General features: G+C 40.0%; 3 protein-coding genes across 3 annotated transcripts; all 3 read left to right on the top strand.

Annotated features, from left to right (window-relative positions):
- The first annotated feature begins 2,057 nt into the window (after positions 1-2,057).
- c9h2orf80 (chromosome 9 C2orf80 homolog) lies at positions 2,058-7,790 on the top strand. The gene is made up of 8 exons (XM_086052589.1): positions 2,058-2,098; positions 2,175-2,256; positions 3,010-3,092; positions 4,576-4,669; positions 6,371-6,448; positions 6,533-6,620; positions 7,409-7,527; positions 7,734-7,790. The coding sequence occupies exons 1-8, from the start codon at positions 2,058-2,060 to the stop codon at positions 7,761-7,763; spliced, it is 615 nt and encodes a 204-aa protein (XP_085908715.1). The 3' UTR covers positions 7,764-7,790.
- Positions 7,791-9,282: 1,492 nt separating this feature from the next.
- On the top strand, positions 9,283-14,379 carry LOC147136146 (gamma-crystallin B-like). Its single transcript, XM_086051341.1, has 4 exons — positions 9,283-9,336; positions 9,999-10,220; positions 10,302-10,544; positions 14,034-14,379. The coding sequence occupies exons 2-4, from the start codon at positions 10,170-10,172 to the stop codon at positions 14,304-14,306; spliced, it is 567 nt and encodes a 188-aa protein (XP_085907467.1). The 5' UTR covers positions 9,283-9,336; positions 9,999-10,169; the 3' UTR covers positions 14,307-14,379.
- A 4,138-nt stretch (positions 14,380-18,517) lies between these two features.
- Positions 18,518-20,063, top strand: LOC147136147 (gamma-crystallin M2-like). The gene is made up of 3 exons (XM_086051349.1): positions 18,518-18,647; positions 18,725-18,967; positions 19,726-20,063. Exons 1-3 carry the CDS (start codon positions 18,639-18,641, stop codon positions 19,996-19,998), a joined length of 525 nt encoding a protein of 174 aa, XP_085907475.1. The 5' UTR covers positions 18,518-18,638; the 3' UTR covers positions 19,999-20,063.
- The last annotated feature ends 1,227 nt before the right edge of the window (positions 20,064-21,290 follow it).

The following is a 21,290-nucleotide window of genomic DNA, read 5'->3' on the forward strand; positions in this document are numbered from 1 at the left end:
TTTGAAACATGATATATCACTGGCAAATAAATGTTCACTGAACTTTTAGATTTAAAACAGGGAAATAAGTAAAAATATTCACCAGTGCAAATTACATTTCAAACATCAACAACAACTGGCAATTAAATGTTTTTTTTAACAGTTTAATTCTATGACAGGGAAATATGTAAAACATATACCGGTATATCATATTCAGGCCAGGGTTAATTTGAAACATGGCATATTGTTGAAAATAAATGTTCAGTGAACTTTTAGATTTAAAAACGGAACTAGGTAACAGTCTCCTTGCAAAAAAATGAGGCACAGTTGTTGTGTATTTCAGTGAAAAATCGTCCAATTTCCACTTTAACGCTAGAAGTACGAGAGCAGTCATTTTGACTGTTTTCAAAATTTGATGTGCTATATAAGATGCTCCTGGCCTCTTGACTTTAACTAATTCTGTATCTTTTTCATTACCATGGTGCAACTTTATGGTATTAAACAATATAAAAATAGTTAAGAGCCATTACTCCTTTAACTACGGCGTCCCAGTCAATTTGAGGGTACACACATTGCGCTTGGACGCCAGGTTTCTATAGCAACCAGCGGTTGCATCGAGAAACTGGTGGTCACCATGATCGATAAAAAAAAAAAACAGAGTAGAGGAGGCGATACATGTGCTTCAAAATACTGACGAGTCTGAGGATGAATTGCTTGGCTGACACACAGGAAGAGGAGGAAGAGCAGCAGCCTTGTCGCGTGTTGTAAAATAGGCTATAGATGTGATATTGTGGCTAGTGCATTCCAGACAGTCGAAATAAATAAAATTATAGCATCCCAACCTATGGATGGTCAAGTCTTCAACTCATGGTTTTCTGCTTGCTTGTTTATTAAAAAACTGTTTTTGTTTATAGTAGCTTCCAACCACCGTAAGAGATTTTGCCGCTTCGGCGGATGCTAAACAAATATAAACAGACTGACGGTGGTTTTCACTAGGTTCGTGCGTCTTTTTCCTGTTACTGTTGCAAACCGTCACAATAAAAGTCACGTAATGAATATGAACATGTAATTATAAAGGATGAAAGAAAATAGTGCAATAATTTAATTTAGAACATTACTAAATGCAAAATACCAGCAGCAAATATATATGTGAAATTAGGTAATTTACACAAATATTGAGTTTATGTGGCAGTGCGAGAGCCGCACGGAACAATGGCGCTCCACCAAATGTTTCTTATTCATTTATATGACATAATTTACATTACATTATACTCACAACAGAATTTTAATAAACAAATTATTATATCTTTATTAGACAGTCGAGCAGTGAATAATAATCATTTTAGTTAATGACGTCATTGCTACAGGGCATTACGTCAAATTGACGGATCTTGTATTTCTTATAGTGTCAAAATCCTGGTACACTTAGTGTTAAATTGTCGGCCCTCGCTGTCAACTTTCCATTTTTTATTCATTGTCATCATTTTAGAAACTATCCGGAAAGGGTCACACAGAGTAATGGAGTTGGACAAAGTGCTGCTGCCCATCTCGTGTGTAAATGCGAAATTGCATTTAGAGTGGATTTCACACGCATCAACGTCAACGGGGCTGCGGGGCAGACGTTGTTAATTCTATGACAAAGGGTGGGTGCCGGATAAAATTTGACCCCGGCCCGCATTTGGCCCCCGGTCGGACTGCTGATTTAGACTGTGATGCATGTGTGTTGTTTGGAGGCTGTTCATAAATAATTCGGATACGCTTGTTCACCTGAGACATTGCATATTGTTTCGCATTTGAAGCTCACATTCAGTCCGGTCTGGTTGGACACAAACTGCATAATTTAAAGTAAACATCCTTTAATTGCTGTGTACAGCTGTTTGGTGAGTACAAATGCGTGAATTTGTTTCAAATAGGTTACAGTACTGTTTGTATTGATTCAACATCAGCACTGCAATGGAAAGGTGAATTGATTCTGGTTTTGTTTTGCTCCAGTTCTGTTTTCCTTTTTGTCTGTGCCTGTTTTCTGCAGCTACGCCCTGTTGACCCCCCGCACCCCCCCCCAAAAAAAAACGGCCAAAATGGAGTCAAAGCAGCTTAAAAGAAATGTTGAATTTCTCTTGTGAGTATGTATATATTGCCTGCCAGACACAAGGTTGAAAATGAGGATTTTAATGCTTATGTTTTCCTGATTCCAGGAGTGACTATGTTGGTCAGAAAATCCGTGAGAATTCTTTTGACCCTATGGGAAAAGGAGCCTCAACAGTGCTTGATGACCTGGTAAAAAATAAAACAGTCACACTTGCGTTTACACCACCCCCAAGGCCAAAATATCCTTTTTTGGATCATCAGCGACCCGGGAGGAGATTTGCTTTTAAGACTATAAGCTGTCTTAAATTTGGGATAATATCACACTTAATAAAATAAATGGAAGCGTTAAGCGAAATGTGCCCATTGCAGAATCCAACTGGCTTAAAGTTACTCAACTGCATGTCTCCAATAAAGTCATCGTAGTATACCGCCGCTTGTTGGAATGAATGGTAATGCATAACTGGTGGTTTGGATAGAGGGACGATGGAAACAACCGCTATCTTCAACTGGTTTTGAAGATAATTCTATGTTTTGCTTTGAATGTTTTAAAGCACTTTGAGTTGCATTTTTATGTATGAAAAGTGCTATATAAATAAAATGCGATTGATTGATTGATTTTGATTTTTCAATCACTTTATTGAACAAATGGTAAAAAATAAAACACACACATATACACTCAATTGGCGTCGTCACCCTGCACACAGCGACTCGAGATAAAGAAAATTTGATGCACATTTTGTCGCTTACATGTCACTCAACAGGCAGGGGCCTCATTTAAATGTGAAATTAACTTTATTGATTAATTAATTATTTACCAGAAATGCCCGGATATTCGTAATTGTCCATACACACACACACACACACACACGAAGATGCATGCTTTTTATTGATTTTTTGTGTCAGTTTTGTCTTTGATGCATTTTGTTGGTATTAATATTTCAGGCTCACTATGATCTCGCCATCAGCGTTGCAGTTTGGTGGCTGGACGAGGAGCCAGGATCCAAAACACGGGACAAAGATCTCATGTAGGGCATATGCCATCTTGTGGTCTGAGCTTTAAAAAATATTTAAAACTTTCAAGGAAACATGATGCATTTATTCACAATTTAAAACAGTTAACAGGTTAAAAAGTTCTCTGACAATATTTGGTTAAATTACCGTAACGATAAAGTGTTTGTAGGTCATACTTGTTCATTTCACGCACTGGTTCAAATCACGCCATTTTGGAGGGTGGTTCTGGCGAGTATGGCCCAATCCCAATATCCACACTTGCATCCTACGGTCTTCACTGAAGTTTGCACGTAGTCGAAGTGCACGTAATGTTCGAGTGCGCAGGTAACAAGCGGACAAAAATTAACGAATTCGGACGGTGCATGTGACATCATCCACTTATACCTCTGCGTCAGCAAGCATGGCGGCACGGATTGTTGTTTTGGACATTTTGCTGTTTAAAATTCTATTAAAACTTCTGAAAGTAGAACTCGGGCTCGATTTTCCAGTCGATGGGAGCAATGGCTAAATTATTTGGACTAATTGCGGCTCCTGCACGATATGCGGCTCATACGCAGAAGGTTTCTAAGGACAAAATACGTACTGTAGGTAAACTGTGACTTTAAAACATCGATTGAAATAACACATATACAAATGATAAACTTTGTAATTATTCTACATTTACACTTGAAGAGACATATTTTCGGTACAGGTATAGGAATTCCACCGAATGTCGTCAGTTTCCCGCTGTTTTGGTCAAATCCGCAATGATTTGTGGGTAAAAAGCTTCGGCTGAGGGGCCATGGATGCAGGCTCAGTTGAACTGCGGAGCAAGGCGGCAAAGGGGGCGGGGCGACAGAGCACTTGTGGGTGCAAGTGTGGGTATTGGGATTGGCCCTATGGCTTTCGTTATAGTGATGACCCAAGGCAGTGCTAGGGCTTGTGACGAAGTCTTATCCGTGTTGCCAGTGTAGTGACTTGTTGTACCACTCTCGCAACAATTTTTCAAATAGCAATGAGCAACGCATCTTGCAACTTTTTGTTGTTCGTTGAGACTTCGAGACTCTCTCCAGAGCCCCTCTGCAACCTTATTACAAACGATTAGCACTTGCGGGAAACCACCAATGCCGTGCTGTAGTTCCTGTGTAAGCTAATTATTAGTTACTACGTATGTAAACTAATTAGCCCAGCTGTTTTATAGCATTGTTGGAGATGAAGGTCGCCTCACAATAAGAATAGGCGGAAACAAGCTTTATCGTTTTTGTTTCTCAATTTCATACTTGGTGAGCACGACTCCAGAGACCCAACTAAATGATAAGCAATTAAAAAGTAAATCAATATGCATGTCCAATTTAAAACACCTTTGAGCATGAAGCCCTCCAGAAGCTAAACGATTGAAAAATATGATCAAATGTTTATTACTGTATAGATTATGATCAATTGTGTGTTAATATCAAAATCAACAATTGTAAACGTATATGCAAACGCTGACCCTGGCTTTTCCCTCATTTGCCACAGTGGGCGGCGCCAAATTCCAGGAAACTGCCGAATATATGCTAATCGCTTGGCTCGTGAGGCCATGATCTTGTCATCCTTTGCAGGCATTGTCATGGTAAGCAATATCATTTATTTGCATATGCACGCTGCATAGCCACAGCAAAAGGTACACATGCACAGCCTAATGAGACACAATAAAATATTACAAATCCTTCAATCAATCAATGAAAACCAAGTGCTTCACAGAACACATGATAAAAGAAATGTCCCCCAGCTCTTTTGAGCTAGCATCATGCTAACTGTATAGACTCATGATGTAGCGTACTACACCACTCAAACATGGGTGAACTGGTTTCAAAGTTTCTATAATTGTTCAAACTTGGCAATCAAAAAGACTTTATTATAGAAATTTCACTTTGGAGGGCAAAAATGTTTTTTAAACTTAAATGTGCTTACATAGTAAGCCATGTGTATCCCTTCTTTGCAGGATGAGCAAAATGGATGCCTCTTCAAAAATATGTTGACTAACTTCTATGGTTTTCTAAAAAACAGGGGTGGCACTACTTGCCCCTTGGCACAAATCACCCCACTCTTCCCTACGACATCGATAAACAGTCTATAGAATACTTTTTGGGTTGCGAGAATGTCCACCATGTTTGATGTGGCTGTGCCCCCATAAACTAATAATGCATTTCACTTCACTCAACTTCAACGATCAATCACGGCTCGGATTCAGAAAACAGGTCAGCCATGACTGGTCATTGTGAGCCGTTGTGATGTCATTTTCAGTCGACAGAAGACAAAATGGCCGCCCCCAGAGATGGCTAAAAACGAGTGGATTAGCACTTATTCCACAAATGCAATATTTATCAGAATGCCCTGTTTCAACTAGTGGGCTTGCTAGGAACATATTCTGAAAAAAAAATATGTTTGGGTTGACTTCCACTTTAAGTTGTTATTTAAGTAGATTTTCATTTCCTTTTCAGAGATGTAAATGTTCGTTATATATTTTTTTTAGAGATAATGTACTTTTTACAGTATGATCAGTGGAAAAAAATATTTGATTACTGTATCACTCCAACATATGTTGTAACTAAGCAAGATTTTATGACTTGACTTACAACTTGCTTGAACCAAGTAATAACTTGACTCGCTTGAAATTTGGTGGAGACTCGGCGTGCTTGATTTCGTTTCCACAGCGACTTGGGACTGGCTTGACACTTGAAGGTTACGACTTGAGCCTTGTGACTTGCACATATGTGATTTACTCCCACCTTTGGATGTATGTACCTGTTAGTACTTAACATAATAATGTGCAAAGCCGGACATTGGAAATATACAAAGACTGTGGAAGACCTCATGCAGTGTTACTGGGGCTGAACAATTTTTCGGTTCTCAGATGAGCACCAGAGATCGTTGTTTGGTGGTCATTTTTTCCCCCAACCCACAACCTCATGGATGAGCCTAAAGACTTACAGCACATCTGGACAAAGTAGGGCCAGCGGGCCACATCCGGCCTGTCCACAATCTCTACAGCTTTTAGGAAGTCAAACTAAAATGTCAAATTTGCGCTGCTTTTATCTGTACATGTGTGTCAGCAATGCAAGCGAACAAGAGCAGCAACTTGGTTTCTGTGTTGCCAACTTAAATAAATTGTCGCTGTAATCAGTGACATCTCTGACCATTCATGCAACTATTATAAAATTATGTATATGAATAGCACCAACTGTGTTTTGCAATTAGGAAATTGGGATTATATGGCAAATGTTATGAACCTTTCATCCCTAACTCATGTGACCTACTGACCCCTCTTCAGAGCAGCCTGCCAGCGGAGGAGATCCTGGCTCTTTACAGCTGTAAACCTGTTGCCTCGTACCCTGACAAACGCTCCAAGGTATCACCACAACACATGAAACTCATACTGTACATAGACCACCTGAACAACTTTCAAACTATCAAACATCTGTTCTATCCCCAGGCCTCCATCGTTTGTCCCTTCACCCTCTCCTGCCACCCACTGGCAATGCTGAGCTCCTACAAGGCCGTGCAACACTGCAGGAAACACAGTTAGTACTTTTTTAGTGCCAAAGACATTTTAATGATTTCAGAGTAATTCTGGGCTGCTTAGTCCGAAAATGACACCCATTTCTGGTGAGGTGAAGGGCTGGCTTTCCAGACCCACTTTCTTTTGCCTCCTGAATAAATTTATAAGCCTTTGGGATTGCCGAATTTACTTTCTCATAGCTAGCTGTCCCCAGCACTCAATGAAGAATATACCTCTTGCACTTTCCCCGTCAGGACGCGCTATAACATTAGCAGTCTGCATCAGGCCAACCTCTTGCTTTTGTTAATGTTAAGCCGTGTGTCTGTCAGAAAAGGACAAGATGGCAGGACACTTGTCCTGATGTATGACCAAAACACACATTTCCACTAATTTCGTTTTTAAAGAGAGCGAATGAGAGTGAGAAATGACAGTTTAACATCATTTAGCATTAAATCAGTTTTAAATAACCAGCTGGCACTGTCTGGAAGCATTTATTTCAAAAGACGACGTGTTTTTTTTTTTTTTTTTTTTCTGACATCACATCTGCTCTTGGCTGGATTTCCAGGCTAGCTATGTACAGGAGTGCAAATCCTACCCAAGATGGCGGCACGCATGGTTGCACAGCTAACAGCTATCCTCTTTGGTGCTCTTTTTATACTATTTTGCATTATTTCATGCCAACATTTCAAACAACTATCTGTACTTCTATTAAATTACAACACTTATGCTGTGTTGGACATTTTCAACTTTGGCATTTGGGGTTTGACCAATGTTTTTTTTTTCCTATAAAACCTTTTGTCCCTTTTGCAGATCAAAAGTTGAAAAGATGGCTGTCTGAGAATAGAAAAGCCAAAGTTCCCAGCAGACGAGTCCAAGCACAATCCCCGCCCTTGTCATCCCTCTCCTCTTCCTCCCATTCATTCTTTAGCGTGAGTAGAAGTTATTCTGTATATGTCTCATCAGCACTTGTCGGCATAAATTCTTGTTTAGATGAACTGATCTAATCAAGTCTTTATTTAATTAAGTCACTCCACCTACAATTGTTTGGGTGTCTGATGTTCTTGAAAGGTGACTATTGCTACCTGGTGTATTTAAACCGCCAGCACTCCTCACCTCTACTCTGTTTTGACCTCAGGGGGACGGTGAAGGAGACAAGGAGAGCTGAGGCGTGGCCAGTTTCTCTGCATGACTGACGGCGTGTCATTATATACATTTAGGTACCATAGATCAGGGATCTATGGAGGGGGCCACAATTTTTCACCAGCGCTGCTGCGGTTCCCACACATGACTTCCGAAATAGAAATAGACAGCCGACTCTCCGTTTAAAGGGTAAAAAGCTCCCCTTGCACCTCGTCACGCAAGCGAACGGGAGTCCCTGTATGGCCCCAGGCCATCGGGCCACCATTAATGTCGGACCCTGCTTATTTTAATTGCCATTTTTGTCATACATCTATCACACACACATACACAGAGCTGGGCATATCGCCTATGTGACAGACCGGTCCGCCTATGACAGATGCCCATTTTGTAGTCGGGAAACTTAAAAAAAATTGTCGGACTAAGCATATTCGGTCCATGTACCGGTAATCTGCTATTTTCGCTTTTTATATTACAACCTAATGCAGTAACTTTTTGCATATTTTGAATGACATGCATGACAAACATAGTACCTGAATAATATAAAAATGTGTTGATTTTTGTCGAAAAAAAATGCATAAAATGAGTGCATAAAATAAGTACTTACTTTCTCTAGTTGGTTTGCTGTTCATCAGTTTTGCATCATTCTTGAAAAATGAAATAATAAAATACTATGATGTACATGATTCTTTTTTTTTTTGGTTGTTTTTTTGTGTTTGTGTGTTTTTAATTTGAACTTTAGGATCACCGTACGTGTGCAGGTATTTTGTCCACATTTAAAATAGCATTCCATAGATACAGTAGATAAAATTGGCACATCTGCCTTTGACTAAAATCATTTGTTAGCTGTGATATAAATCGTGTTATTAAAATATTATGTACCCTTGAGTACGAGCTATCCTGTCCCACTGATCTTCAATCACCAGACTTTTAAATTGAGATTTAAATTTACAGTTAATGATTCATACAATACATTTTTGAAACTATCAAAAATAATGTTAGATAATACCAGTAAAAAAGAATCATACAGTTTTGTAATGTAGGATGGGTGGGTGCTAATGCTGTGACTGCAGGATATGTTAAAACTCAATAATATTAAAGTTTAAGATGAGAAAAATAAATAAATAATAATACATAGTCAAGCAGTATGTGTAGGTGATACCATCATGAAAACTAATTACTACACTGAAAAAATGCTGTGCATCATTTACCCAATTTTATTTCATCAGGTGTTTGCACAAAATAAAATCATCTGAATCCAATTAGATTTTTTAAGCAGACTATACATCTAGTTTAAAAATGTATCTGGATACAGATTATTTTATTTTGGGCAACCACTTGACAAAATAAAATTCAGTAAATTCAACCATCATTTTTTTTCAGTGTCGGGTCTTTGGAGTGATGATTCATGCATTTTGCTTCTATGACTGGATTAAGATTGTTGGCAGCTATGTCAGCATTGCCTGAACAAACAGCTGAGGTTGGATCTGGTAAAAGCCTTTATTGAGCGCCACTATAAAACCATACTCTGATCCTGTGCTTTGTGAAGACAAGCCTTTACTGCCTGCCCCAAACTCTGCGGCACAGATAAGCAAGGACAGGTAGGCTTTCATCCATTTCCCTCCTTTTCTCTTTCTGTTAGTCTTTTATCATCTGTTATTGGCTTTTCAATGGTTAATCTTTTTTTCATTTATTTATTTATTTATTTATCTTTTATCATCCGTCCTTGTTTTTTCAATCGTTAATCTTTTTTTATTTATGTATTTATTTAGTTATTTTTACCTTCTCGTGATTTGAATTGTAATTCAAAAAGAAGTGCATTACAAATACAATGTAATGTTATTCATTTAATGGGACCCAATACATGCTATTTTTATTAACACTCGTTATCATATCGGTGAACCTTTTCTAAAAATTAATTCATTCTTTCTTATCCACCCAAAGTTGACTTTGAGTGGCAAAGAAAAGAAAGAGTTGGTTTCTATAACAAAGTGACTACTATAGTTTTACCGCAGTTGTGCACAGAAATTTTTTTTATTGTACATAAGTCACAAATAGATTAAAAGGGCACTGTGGTTTTAGCTTTGGAAAGTTGTTGAATCAAACATTAATTTCCATTTTCCATTTCTGTTTTTTCAAATTTGAGGTATTCCCACATACATACGTAGAACAACGACCTTGATGATAATGTTGCTGAGTGTCTTGTCCAGTTTTTCTAGAGCTCCATTTACATCTATGCACGACAATCCTTCCACCGTGACAGGATGAATCCTATTGACACAACCAACAAGAGGAACGCCACGTTGGCTTTTCCGGGAGTCATGGTTGTTTTGTGGCAGCGGTACAATGACACCCAGGGAGGAGAGAAGACTCCTGCGGGATCTCTGCTGACAGCGGGCCTGGTTTCTATAAAAGCAAGCGTGACATAAAAGCAATGAGCTCCGCCAACGAACAACCATCTACTGACACCACTAACATGGGGAAGGTCTGATGTGTTTCTATTTTTGACTTCATTTCGCAGATAATATCATATTTACAATTTGTTTTCATGTGTTTTTCACTCAAGATCATCTTCTACGAGGACAGGAACTTCCGGGGCCACCACTGCGAGTGCACTGGCGACTGCACCGACTTGCAGACCATGTTCGAGCGCTGCCGCTCGATCCGCGTGGAGAGCGGCATGTTCATGATCTACGACCAGCCGGGCTACATGGGTAACCAGTGTTTCCTGAGCAGGGGCGACAACCCTGACTACACTGGAACCATGTTCATGAACGACTGCGTGCGCTCGTGTCGCCTCATCCCCATGGTAAGGCCTCGAACACATTATTGTGTCTACTAGGTGTTTCTACTAGGTATTAGCAACCCTCGTAATAAAAGTTTTGTTACATAAATAATACAAAAATAGTACAAAAATGTATAATTCTTGATACCAAAAGAACCAATGTCCCCCCCAAAAAATGTAGTGCACTCACAATGCACTTGGAAAAGTAGTAAGCATCAGTGGTGCATTGCGAGCAGGAAAACAACATGGCAACAACGACATACCATGGAAATCATTAATCCACTTTATTTAGTTGAAAATGGGGCGGCACGGTGGTCGACTGGTTAGCACGTCCGCCTCACAGTTCAGAGGTCGTGGGTTCGATCCCAGCTCCGGCCTCCCTGTGTGGAGTTTGCATGTTGTCCCCGTGCCTGCGTGGGTTTTCTCCGGGTACTCCGGTTTCCTCCCACATTCCAAAAACATGCAAGTTGATTGGACTCTCTAAAAAAAAAAATTGCCCCTAGGTGTGATTGTGAGTGCGGATGTTTGTCTTTGTGTCTGGCAACCAATTCAGGGTGTCCCCCGCTTATTGCCCAAAGAAAGCTGGGATAGGCTCCAGCACGCCCCGCGACCCTTGTGAGGAGAAGCGGTACAGATAATGGATGGATGGATGGATAGTTGAAAATGTGTACAACAAAGCAAATTAAATACAATTTAAAATAAACATTTTTTTTTTATTCACAATAAATCGTCGGCAATCTTAATGCACCGGTGCGTCATGACAGGTACGGTGCTCATGTGGTATGCGACGAGGAGAAAGTAGTGAGCTGGCTGTGCTGTCTAAATCGTCAAATAGAATGAGGGAACTCCTATATAGTGGTAGCAACATATATTGTGAGACTATATAGCGAATGAGGGGTTAGGGGATAAGGGTGGATATTTGGACACGGCCCTGGTTTCGGTTTCCACAAGGATTGTACCTTTGGCTACAAGGCAATGCGGGATTCTGGTTAAGGTAAGCCATTTTAAACTTTAAAGTCAAACTTTTTGGCGTTTTAGGAGTTACATCAGGGGCAGGCAACCACCAGCGTGCTCCCACTGCACTCGACAGTTCAATACATTAAGTTTGCAATTAACTCATTCACTGCCATTGACAAATTTACTTTTCTTTTCACAGACCAGCCATTCAATCCCAGGAACGTATTTTTATTTTTTTCTAATTTTTCAAACGTTAGGGTAAAAGAGGGTCTGAAAATAACTGGCAGTGAATGAGTTAAGTGTATGTGCAATGTATGTGACTGTGTGTATAAATCACTTTGGTCAGGTACCGTGTGATGTAGATACACTGATATATAGCGGACGCCATTTACAATTTTAATCAAATTGGATTTTTGACGTGTTGAACTATGACATGTTTTTTTTTTTTTTCATCGATTGATGATTGACGGACTGGCAGACCCATGAAAGTTACTGACGGACGCGATGACGGATGCGTGGTGAAAATAACGATGACGGACTGACGATTACAGTTTGGTTCGGCTTGAAATAATGACGGGATGACGATAAAAAATGACAAATGAAAAATGTGTCTGTCCACCTCTGTCGATCAGAAAGACTTATTATATTAGACAAACTGTTGAACATCAGCTTGTGAAAAGTACATGTGTGATGAAAACAAGCAATGTCACTTGTGTGAGGGTACTCGCCAACTGCCTGCGTCAGCAATTAATTCATGTGTGGTTGCGTGAGGCACGAAAGATGCGATGACTCATGACAGCCGCCCTTGTCTCCCATGTACCGTATGTGAGATGTAAATTTGCAAATTCAGCTATTTTATTGATTTCAATAATGAAATCACTGACATTATTTGACTGAAAAACAAAATCAACGTAAAGCACAGACCAAAGAATTAATACGGAAAATCACTTATTGTAATCGCACGTCCCTGTTTTTAATATGATAACTTATCACATTAAAACATCAAACTTACTCGGTACGTGAAACTTATTACAAATTACCACGTGAAATTTATCATGTTATAAAGCAAGGCAAGGCAGATTTATTTATATAGCATATTTCACATTTCACAGGGCAAATCAATGTGGTTCACACAAGCACAGACTTATAAAGCAAGGCAAGGCAGATTTATTTATATAGCATATTTCACATTTCACAGGGCAAATCAATGTGGTTCACACAAGCACAGACTTAACACCTACAAGTATTTACAAACACAACAGTTAACAACATTCAAAAGCAGAGCGGAGAGAGTAGCAAACAAAAATGACTAGAATGTACTGTACTTTGACAACATTTAAACACATTAACAGAAAACTTTAAAAACATTAAAAAGTAAATTAAAGAAGTAAAAGTGGGTTTCTAAAATATCTAAAAGAAAAATAAATGCTTAAAATTGTTTAGAGGACCTTAGTCAAAGGCATGAGAAAAAAAGCTAAGTTTCTAACCTGGATTTAAAGGCATTCACACTCGGGGCTGACTTCACTTCTGTTGGCAGCTTATTATATTTGTGTACAGCAGAACAGCTAAATACAGCTTTACCATGTTTACTATGAACTCTGGGCTCCACCAATTGACCCAAGTCGGCAGTTCTCAGATCCCTACAGGGTTTATATTCAATCAGCATTTCATTTATGGATTCAGGACCCAAACCATTCAGTGATTTATAGACCAGTAGAAAAATTTTAAAAATAGATTCTACAGCTAATTGGGAGCCAGTGTAAAGCCTTTAGGACTGGAGTAATATGTTCCAATCTCTTTGTTGTGTTCAGAACCTGAGCTGCAGCTTTCGTAAAATATAATATTAATAGAGCTTGTGATTAAGTTCTATTAATATTATATATTCCTTTCTTCTACTCTTCGTATCTCAGTTTAAGTGTGTACTCCATGCATGCGTGGCACCACACTGTCCCCAAGAGGCCAATGCATGCACAGCAGGAACAGCTTATGTTTATTTTTATAGTTTTTTTTTTTTATTGATGTTATATTTTCTGGTTGTCCTTTCAAGTTATATTTAAAGTCGAATTTTCAAGGAATTCTTCTTTTTGAGTGGATTTGCTCCACATTAAAAAAAAACCATGCATGTTAAGTCAATTGAATTTGTAAATTGTCTATTGATTCGAACGATTGTTTGTCTCCGTATGCCCCGTGATTGTGGCGACCAATCCAGGGTGTGCCCCGCTTCTTGCGGAACAAGTGCTGAAAATTGATGTCCAAAAGCTCGTCTTCAGGCTTGATACTGGTGCTGTGCAAAAGCGTCACCACTATCAGCTTTCAGTCAAGTGGCTTCTAAACACAAAGTCAGCTGAGATAAAATAATCCAGCTCACCTGTGAGCCTAATGAAATATTCTATATTCAGTACTATGTGAAACAATAAAGTAAAATAATTTAGTATAGGTAAAAATGAAAATACCTTCTACCAGGTGTTGGGGTAAGCTGGTAATTAGTGGGGCTAAAGGCAAATGCCTGAAAAAAATATTTTTAACTGATGATTGAAATGCTTGTCTCCTCATTAGCATCGCGGCACCTTCAAGATGAATCTGTACGAGAACTTTGACATGGAGGGCCGGTTGATGGAGTTGACTGACGACTGCCCCAACCTCCCAGAGCGCTTCCGCGTGTCCAACTTCAACTCGTGCAACGTCACCGACGGCCACTGGCTAATGTACGAGCAGCCCAACTACAGGGGGCGCCACTATTACCTGCGTCCCGGGTCCTACCGGAGCTTCAACGAATGGAACGCTTCCACCTCCCGCGTGGGCTCCATCAAGCGTCTCTTGGACCTTTAAGAAGAACACAAAGATTCTCGTCAAGTGTCTGCTCTTTGCACTTTCTCATACGCTGAATAAAATGGCAGCAGTGCTTAAACGTGTGGACTTTGGTTCTTGTCACATGTAGCATTGAGAGTCTCCAATAGCAATGTATGTTCGAGCAAGAAATCAAGTGGGAAGAACAAGCCTGCCAGCCTGTTATGTGTCCATGTTCACTGACAATTTAAAGCCATCCTGATCTCACAGTAACATATATGACATGGTGTCAGAAGTTAGACAATGGAGCAAGTAAAGCCACCAAGCACTTAATACCTCGAAGGAAATCTAGCAGAAAACTGGATAGCCTGGAGTGGAAAATGCATAGTTCAGAACTACACTACTTGGGCGGGGCCGGACCTTAGCTTAACCAAAGCAATTGACATATGCAGAGCCAACAAAGCCCCACAAAGTCACATGAAAGCACTTAACAAAGAAAGTGACATTGCAGTGAATATAGTTGCTAAAGCTAAGCTGCCAAGAAGGCCCAAAGCTAAGGGTAGCAAAGACTGTGCCAAATGTGGAAAAAAAATACATGAATATGGCAAGTGCCCTGCTTATGGCTTGATGTGTAAAACTGTATTTACGTAAGAACAACTAAGCTCGAGTTTGCAAGTAAAAAAAAAAGTGAGTAAAAAACAGACTGAAGGCAGACAAACAAAGATGACAAAAATTGTGAAGAAGTGCTAAAAATGAATGTCCAAAAGCTTGTCTTCAGGCCTGAGACTGCTGCTGATTGCAACATTCGACCACTATCAGCTTTCAAATCAAGTGGCTTCTAAACAAAGATTTCAGAAATCCAGCTTCAAACTAGTGACATCCTGTCGCCGCAAGATAGAGCCATTGGGTAACGCTATACTGAACTGTGATTACAAGACAAAAATCCATCAGCCGGACTCTCAAATAATTGAGTCAAATTCAGCAGCAATACTGGGGGGAGATTCTTGATCCAAAATGGGACTACTCAAAAGACTTTGTTGAAAAAGTAATTGATACTGATACCTACAATGAGTGCAAAGATGTCTTCACAGGATTAGGGTAAAACAAAAAAAATAAGATCAAACCTGAGCTGGACAGGATGGAGCAGTTGTGTCGATGTGGGGTCAGATTATAAACCTTTGGAGGCTAAAAGGACTGATACGTCCTGTTAAAACTTGAAAACCATTCCATTTGAAAAACTGTTTCAATTTTTCTTGGCTCCCAGATCCTGACAGAGCCTCCTGACACTATAATTTAATGAGCCCTCACTCCCTTCATATTTAAGTGAAGAGAACTAATGCAATATCAAAAGTATTCTATATTATCATCAGAGCTGGGCAGTCCGTCCCTGGGCCGGACCGGTCGGACGTTCCGGCTGGATGCCCATTTTTGGGGCGGAGGGGTAGGAGGTGACAAATTTAAAAAAATGGCTGGACTAAGCATGGCCGGAAGTGGATTTTAGTCCGGCCCACTAATCGGCCCTCATGCGTGTGACGTGCTCGTGAGGCGGCCAAATTTCATCTCAGCCTACTCGGTGAAAGGCCTCTTTTTAGGCTTCTTTCAAAACAACTTGTGTCCGGGAGTATGTTCAAGCTGCGCGCAGCACTCAAGTATGGCACATCATGAACTTTCCTACTTCCGGAAATATGCCGTAGCAAAACTGCTGTGTAGTGGTTTGCTGACATGCTTTTATTTTGAAGGCTGGGAAGTGTGAAGGAGGGGAAGTATAGAAAATAAGTAACTTGTTGAATGCTTGCAGACTTGTCGTCTGTTGGACCCAAATAATTATACAATACGACGAAACCAACCCCAGGGCTCGCAATGCAAGTTAGTATTCGCAGCTGGGTAAGTATGTGAGTAAGTGGTACGTTTTGAAGCGTGTCCACAGCGGGTTTGAATAGTAAGTTAGCAAGCTAAATGTCTTTAAATAAACCTCTTCCGTTAGCATCTCTCCCGCGGGGGCATCATGCAGGTTTTTTTTATGTATTTATTTTTTTAGGGGGGGTGGGGTCGGAACGGGGCGGAATATGGCCGGGGAGTCGCAACCGGAAGGGTACCCGGGTCGCGGCCGGACGGGCAAAAAAGGGTCAAGTGCCCAGCTCTGATTATCATATAACTAACAAGTAAAGCCAGAATAACAGCAAATTCAAACTGTATACAGTGTAACTTCAATTACATTACATGGGAGTCCGGTTCGTCCTTTTTTTGGACGACGGGAAACGTAGTGTTAAACCCTGTGAAGAAATTAAAGAAGAAAATTGGCCAGCATGTGTCATAAGCCGGGCAGTGCTGCTGGTTTGTGTGCAGTTCGTGTACGCTGGAGCAACTGAAGAACCGAGTGCAGGTAAGACTGTTGTCCGACACGTTCACAAAGTTAGAAGAGATGTGTAAAGCTATTGAGTGGCCCCACACCAAGCAACGAAATCCCACGCACGTGCGTCTAAAACTCCACAGAACTGTGGCCTAATTATCTGAAGCTCCTCCCCTCATTTTAACATACCTTGGCCGTGTGATAGCTTATTTTTCTATGAGACATGGCTTTGGCACGAGCACAAAAATAGCAAATAGTTGAGTTTTTCAGTGAATAATGAAGAATAGGTTCCCCTGAAAATTGTCATATTGTAGCCTAATTTACAAATGTACAGTGATTTGCTGTATATTGTAAAGAAGGATTCACGGTTGCAAATGACTACATAGTCTCCCACGATATTTTCAGGATTTTCCGTTTGAGGGGCACACAAATGAAATTGTGCGTCTGGCCCCAATTTGGTTATCGCTGGCCCTGGTTTTTAGGATACACTACACACAGGGGTGTCAAACTCCAGTCCTCAGGGGCCATCCTCCAGCATGTCTGAGAGGTTTCCTCGTCCAACAGACCTGATTCAAACGATCGGGATCAAGATCAGGCTCCAGCAGAGCTTGTTGATGAGCTGATCATTTGAAACAGGTGTGTTGCAGCAGGAAGAGATGGAACACAGGCAGGACAGCGGCCCTCGAGGACCGGAGTTCGACACCCCGGCTACAGCATCCAACGTCTACTGAATCCTGCTCGTGGCTACATCACTTGAGCTCATTACTGGAAATGTAGTTGTATTTTTGCTGTTTTGGGGATGTGACGTTTTTAAATTGAGCATTGTGCGAAAGCACCGGCTGTTAGCATATCAACTCCCCAAATTTGGTTGGTCATGGACTACAATGCCAACAACTTCAGACCTGGTTGGAGAACCACAACTGCTCACACACTGCATCTACCTGTCCAAAATCATGTCCCCTTTTCCAGTAGACTTACAAGACTGCCCACACAAAACTCATTTCATTCATTGAAATCACACTCTACCACACTTTACCAGATTGTAGCACCACATATTGTCATTTTTAAAATGCATATTTTGGGAATGCGAAAGAAAACCAGATAAGCACAGGGAGACCATGCAAACTCCAAACAGGAAGGGTGGAGCCCACATTTGAACCCTGAACCTAAGTATTATGAGGTGGATGTGCTAACACTCTCCACTGTACTCGCCACCGTTAGATTATATATATATTTTTCATGGAACCAAAGAATAAAATTGGAATTAAAGATGCCTAGAATCGTTTCCAATTTTACACTAACCACTGTTTGTATTTTTTTTTTTTTTTTCATCCCTTACAATTTTCTACTACGGACATATATTTTATATTAAAAGTTGTACTATCCAAACCAGTGGAGTTGAATATGTTATTTTCCAACTACACTTTTACTGTCATTTCTGGATGAACTCAAAGCTAAACTCTAATTCAAAGCAGTGTTATGATTTTGATTGTAATCTTATTGGGGGGGGAAGGCTTTAAATATGTACATGCTCTGTATTTGTAAATGTAAATGTGATTGTAGTCCATTAAGATGGACCAAGATGCAACTTAAACTTACTCATTCAGACAACAAAAATGTGTGTACATTTTACAAACCTTACTAAATCCTTGTCGTCCTGTGTATTAGCATACATGAAGTTCCTGCAGTGTGAACAGCGGGTGGCTCCCTGCACTGTTATGCAACACATTAGGCGTGAACAGCGCTTTTCCATATTGTTCTGCCTCTATTGTCCACAGGATGTGTGGATACCATACTAGTCCTTTCCCTTGTCCATCAACGTCAAACCCTGTTAATTATTTATTCTCTTTTTGTGTCAAATACAAATCTATATTTCTCACCCCATGTCATAGTCCAACAAAAAGGTGCACATGTGCCAGCAGCGTTCATTTATAACTAGCAGACCATTTGAATAACAATGCTTTGTTTGTGCGGAGGTGCTATAAAAAGCCCTGGAAACATGAGAAATCTCTCCAATAGACACCATGGGCAAGGTAGGCTCTGCTCGGCTGGCATCAAACCACATTTTGGTTCTTGGTTTGTCATCACGCAACCTCCCGTCTCCCGACAGATCATCTTCTTCGAGGACAAGAACTTCCAGGGTCGCAGCTATGAGTGCAGCAACGACTGCACGGACCTTCACTCCTTCTTTAACCGCTGCAACTCCATCCGGGTGGAGAGTGGCTGTTTCATGATCTACGAGCGCGCCAACTTCATGGGCCACCAGTACTTCATGAGGAGAGGAGACTATCCCGACTACCAGAGATGGATGGGTTTCAGCAGCTGCATCCGTTCGTGCAGGATGATTCCCGCAGTAAGGGTCGGAATGCTCGTAGTTCTGCCTTTGAATCTGTTCTCTAAGATAGACCAGTCATTCCCATTTTCTTCATTCGGCTTGAAAACTCAATTAGTCATTGTGATGTCCATTGTTTTGCTTCCGGATTCAATGTTTAAGAGCTAGGGCAATCATTCCAGTGTCTAAGATTCGGCCTATGGTTTCCCAATATAAAAGCTAGACAGGCCGCTCCGATGTCCACAATTCTGCTTCTGTTTTCGATTCTTAAAAGTCACACAATTCTTTCTCATGTTTGAAATCAGATTCTAGTTTCTATTTTGAAAAGCTGGACCTGTCATTCCGATGTCTACGAATCCGCCTTTGGTTTCTGTACCTAAAGCTAGACAAATCATTTCAATGGCCATGATTCTGCCTCTGGTTTCTATTCTTGAAAGCTGGGCAGTTGTTTCCAGACTTAAAAGCTAGACAAAGCGTTCCGTGTGTTTCTGTACTTTAAGCCAGACTGGTAGTTTCAATGTCTGCATTTCTGCATTGTGTTTTCGTACTTAAAGAGTGGCTGTTTGTTTTGATGTCTGCGACTCTGCCTCTGGTTTATGATTACAATGTCTGTGATTTCATTTCTGGTGTCAGGTACTTAAAATGTAGACTGGTCATTCATGTAGTTTGGGTTCTTCCAATGTACCACGATCCTGCCCTTCATTAGGACTACTTCAAATTAGAATAGTCATTTTGAAGGCCTCGCAAAACCAACTGTCCCTTCTGATGTGATCCCGCAGTACCGAGGCTCGTACAGATTGCGTATCTATGAGAAGCCTGACTTCAGCGGTCACATGATGGAGTTCATGGACGACTGTGCCTGTGTGTCCGACCGTTTCCACCACCGCCATATCTACTCCTGTAACGTCATGAACGGCTACTGGATCTTCTACGAGTACCCCAACTTTCGAGGGCGGCAGTACTTCCTCAGGCCTGGCGAGTACCGGCGGTACCGCGACTGGTGCGCCACCTGCGCCATCGTCGGCTCCTTCAGGAGGGTCACAGAATTTTAGCCATCAAATGCTAGCCTTGCTGTAAATATCAAATGCTTTGTTTATTAAAGATGTCGGATTTTTAACTGGCTTTGTAATTGATTTCTTCCTGACAGACATTGTGTGTGTTTTTTATTTTACAGTCATTGGATATACAGCTTTAAAATAGATCCATCATGGAAATTTTATTTAGCCCTCCATCTTGTCCTACGCTGCTGAAGGGTTTTTCAGACATCCCGATACCTGTATAATTACAGACCATATTCGCAATACAAAAATAAAATTTCTTCTTCAATCATATTCATCTGTTTTATGTTGTTTTTTAAATGAACCTGAACTATAAAAAAAAAAAATTCAAATTAAGAGTTTAGGGTCCACTTAAAAATATATATTAACGGGACAGTAGCAAAATTTTTCTTTTTAGGTTTATTCATTTAAAAAAACACATAAATATTTTCAATGATATAAAAAAACAATCTTCTATCACTCAATTGAATTTTTTTCATATAATTGTAGGTCTAATAAACATTAAAGGACGCTGACATGTTTCGACGCCATTTTTCTGCTACAGATACTCGATCACACAAATCACCCGATCACAAATTTGTTGGATCAATGACTACAGGAAGTCGAACATATGCAATGCACTTACTTCACTTTCGAGAAAAACAAGAAGTCGTTTGTGATGACATTTTGCTTGCACCTTTGCTGAAGAAATTGGTGGTAGGATTACCAAGTGGGATTTCTCTGAGGCACTGTGGTGCACGTGCTTCAAAATGCATGCGGTTAGGTCACTGCAATCTAATAGTTGACCACTAGATGGCAAATGCATTTTACACACTGTATCTTTAATAAACAATCTCTCTCTGTGTCTATACCGATCTATCTATCTATCTATCTATCTATCTATCTATCTATCTATCTATCTATCTATCTATCTATCTATCTATCTATCTATCTATCTATCTATCTATCTATCTATCTATCTATCCATCTATCGTCAGGCAAAAACCTCATAAAAAAAAAAGTCTTTACTATTGCTCAGTCCACAGGCGTGTGTGTTATTTTTTACACATTATTGACCAATCTAAAGTGTTGAAAAAGGCATGCTCTCTTTCACGAAGCAATGCTAATGGTTGAACAAACTTGCCATTTTGGAGGTATATATATATATATATATATATATATATATATATATATATATATATATATATATATATATATATATATATATATATATATATATATATATATATATATATATATATATATACACACATACACACATGTATACATTCTAAATACTGAATAAG

Source organism: Filicampus tigris, chromosome 14 (genome assembly GCF_054856515.1).
Source record: "Filicampus tigris isolate MCC_2025a chromosome 14, RoL_Ftig_1.0, whole genome shotgun sequence".
Lineage (NCBI taxonomy): Eukaryota > Metazoa > Chordata > Actinopteri > Syngnathiformes > Syngnathidae > Filicampus > Filicampus tigris.